Source organism: Amphimedon queenslandica, unplaced genomic scaffold, assembly GCF_000090795.2.
Source record: "Amphimedon queenslandica unplaced genomic scaffold, v1.1 AMPQUscaffold_7583_Cont20468, whole genome shotgun sequence".
In the NCBI taxonomy this organism is placed as follows: Eukaryota; Metazoa; Porifera; class Demospongiae; order Haplosclerida; family Niphatidae; genus Amphimedon; species Amphimedon queenslandica.
In genome coordinates this window covers 1-2,153 of record NW_003552135.1, presented here as the reverse complement: position 1 = coordinate 2,153, position 2,153 = coordinate 1, and the positions used below count along the sequence as shown (strand labels likewise).

The 2,153-nt window shown below is 30.3% G+C and overlaps 1 protein-coding gene across 1 annotated transcript; it reads right to left on the bottom strand.

The window, feature by feature from the left end:
* Window positions 1-37: 37 nt before the first annotated feature.
* LOC109591658 (uncharacterized) lies at window positions 38-1,212 on the bottom strand (the record flags this gene model as incomplete). Its single annotated transcript, XM_020007342.1, has 6 exons — window positions 1,093-1,212; window positions 901-1,021; window positions 548-626; window positions 396-495; window positions 178-302; window positions 38-125 (listed from the first exon to the last, which is right to left on the bottom strand). Coding segments are annotated over exons 2-6 (452 nt in total), but the record flags the coding sequence as incomplete, so codon positions are not given.
* Window positions 1,213-2,153: the final 941 nt, after the last annotated feature.

Sequence of the window (2,153 nt, the reverse complement as noted above, 5' to 3'; positions counted from 1 at the left end):
CATGTACATGTACATTCACTTAATTAGAATAACTTACTTAATAGTAGATACCATATTGATAATAAATCTCAAAATATCTAGAAATAATTTTCCCATTCCTTTAATTAGGTCTCTAAAATACGGCCCTAAAATTAAGATAGTAATTATGGTACATGCATTGTGGTAGCAATTACTGACCAATCAATTGCTGTACGTGAATACACCTATTAACTAATAACTGGTGGAGTCCTTCTAATATGGTAGATAGAGTATTGTACAGTACATCAGTGACAAGAATGGAATGAGACTGTTTAGAATAAACACTAAAAAGGGACAGATACGATAAGTATTTCAGACATAATTAATACTTTACAATGCAATAAAACCAGTCATTTTTAAAATTAATAGCAACTTACTCAGCTAATATTTCAATATTTTTTCTTATGCTGCTCAATATTGCCATTGAAAAAATTGAGATGCCTCTGAAGTGATAAACCATTAACAGTAATAATATTCCTATTACAATTATACAATTATTGATTAATAAAGATTAAATTAAATGCCATGCCTTTCCATATAATTTTCAAATTCTTTTCAGAAGTTGAAGATAACTGACGATACTCCAGAGATGTGTAAAACTGCTGGCCCTAACAAAAATAATAACAATTAAATTCTCTTCCACTCTCTCCCTTTCTCTTTTATTGTATCTTCTTAACATAAAAAGCTGGAAACTAATAAAGAACTTTACTTTTAATCAATTTACAATGTTTGCTTGCAAAATTATAATTCCCAAACATATACTCATACAACATGGTAAAAGATAGCTGAATGCTTTAAAATTAAATTCATACAAAATGATTTTTGGCTATATCAGTTAAAATCTAATTCCTCTAAAATTTCTAGTCATAATCAGGTACTTACCACTTCAATGATATCCTCTTGATCACAAGAATGACAAAGAGTCAGAAAGACTGATATCATATTGCTAAGACCTTCACTGGACAATTCTAATACTTTCTTACGTGAAATCTTTGAATAAATCCTAAAAATTAGAATAAGAATAATTATAATAATACATGTTTCTTGACTACATGTACATGTAATTAAAGGTACCTGGTTTTGAGCTGTCTCCATATCTGGCTGCCGTCACTTAAACACTTGGACAACAAATTAAGAAATAATTCAAAACTAGTTCCACAGAGAACTGAACTAAAGAGGAAGAGTGAGTATATTAAAACTCTTTTATATTATTGTTTTGTAACACAATAATAATGACAAAGTACAAAAGTATACCAAGGACAAGCTATAAACCATGGGCTTTCTAAAAAATGCCTCCAAAGTTACTCCCAATTCTTATTACATTTTCTGATACATATTAATGTTCTTCTGCTATGTAGAAGTTTGAGCCGATTCCGAGAAAAAAATTCTGGAGTTACGACCTTTTAAAAAACAGGCCAATTTCTGAATAATACCCTGTTCTATACTTACAACTCCCCTTGTATTGGTACATGGCAATCCGTTTCTAAGGGCATTCCATGGCCTAAAACAATCAGAGCAATTTAAATTCCTGCATATTCTTACTCAAAAAGAGGAATGGGCCCCAGAGTGCCTCCAGAACAATTTATTAGATTTATGAATAGTCAATAATTATCACTTCTTATATTGATATTAATGATATTAATAATGATTGACAATAACAATTAATAATAAAAATTGATATCAAAATACATGAATTTAATTTTTATGCATTATTTACGGATAAATTACTGATACAGTAACTTATCGGCTGGAACAGTACTAACAATTTCAAGAGATGGTGTGCCTATGGTTTTTTCCTAAAATTGACTCCAAAATTATTCACCATTTTAATAACATTTTCTGATACATGTTGATGTCCTTATGCTATGTAGAAGTTTGAGTAAATTTTAATGAGAATTTGTTGAGTTATTGACATGTTAAAGACAATATTGTGAACAATAATACTTATTGTTAAATAATTCAATTTCTATATGAAACCAAGCCCTGGCTTCCCCACGTGTACTACCAATCAATCCACGTGCAGTCTTGCAAGGATTGCCAGCCTACTAATCTTAGCCTGAGCTGAGCTCACTCAGTAATCAGCATACTGTGCTGTGACCTTTTTTGTGTAGGTTACACTTATTTGTATTCTTACT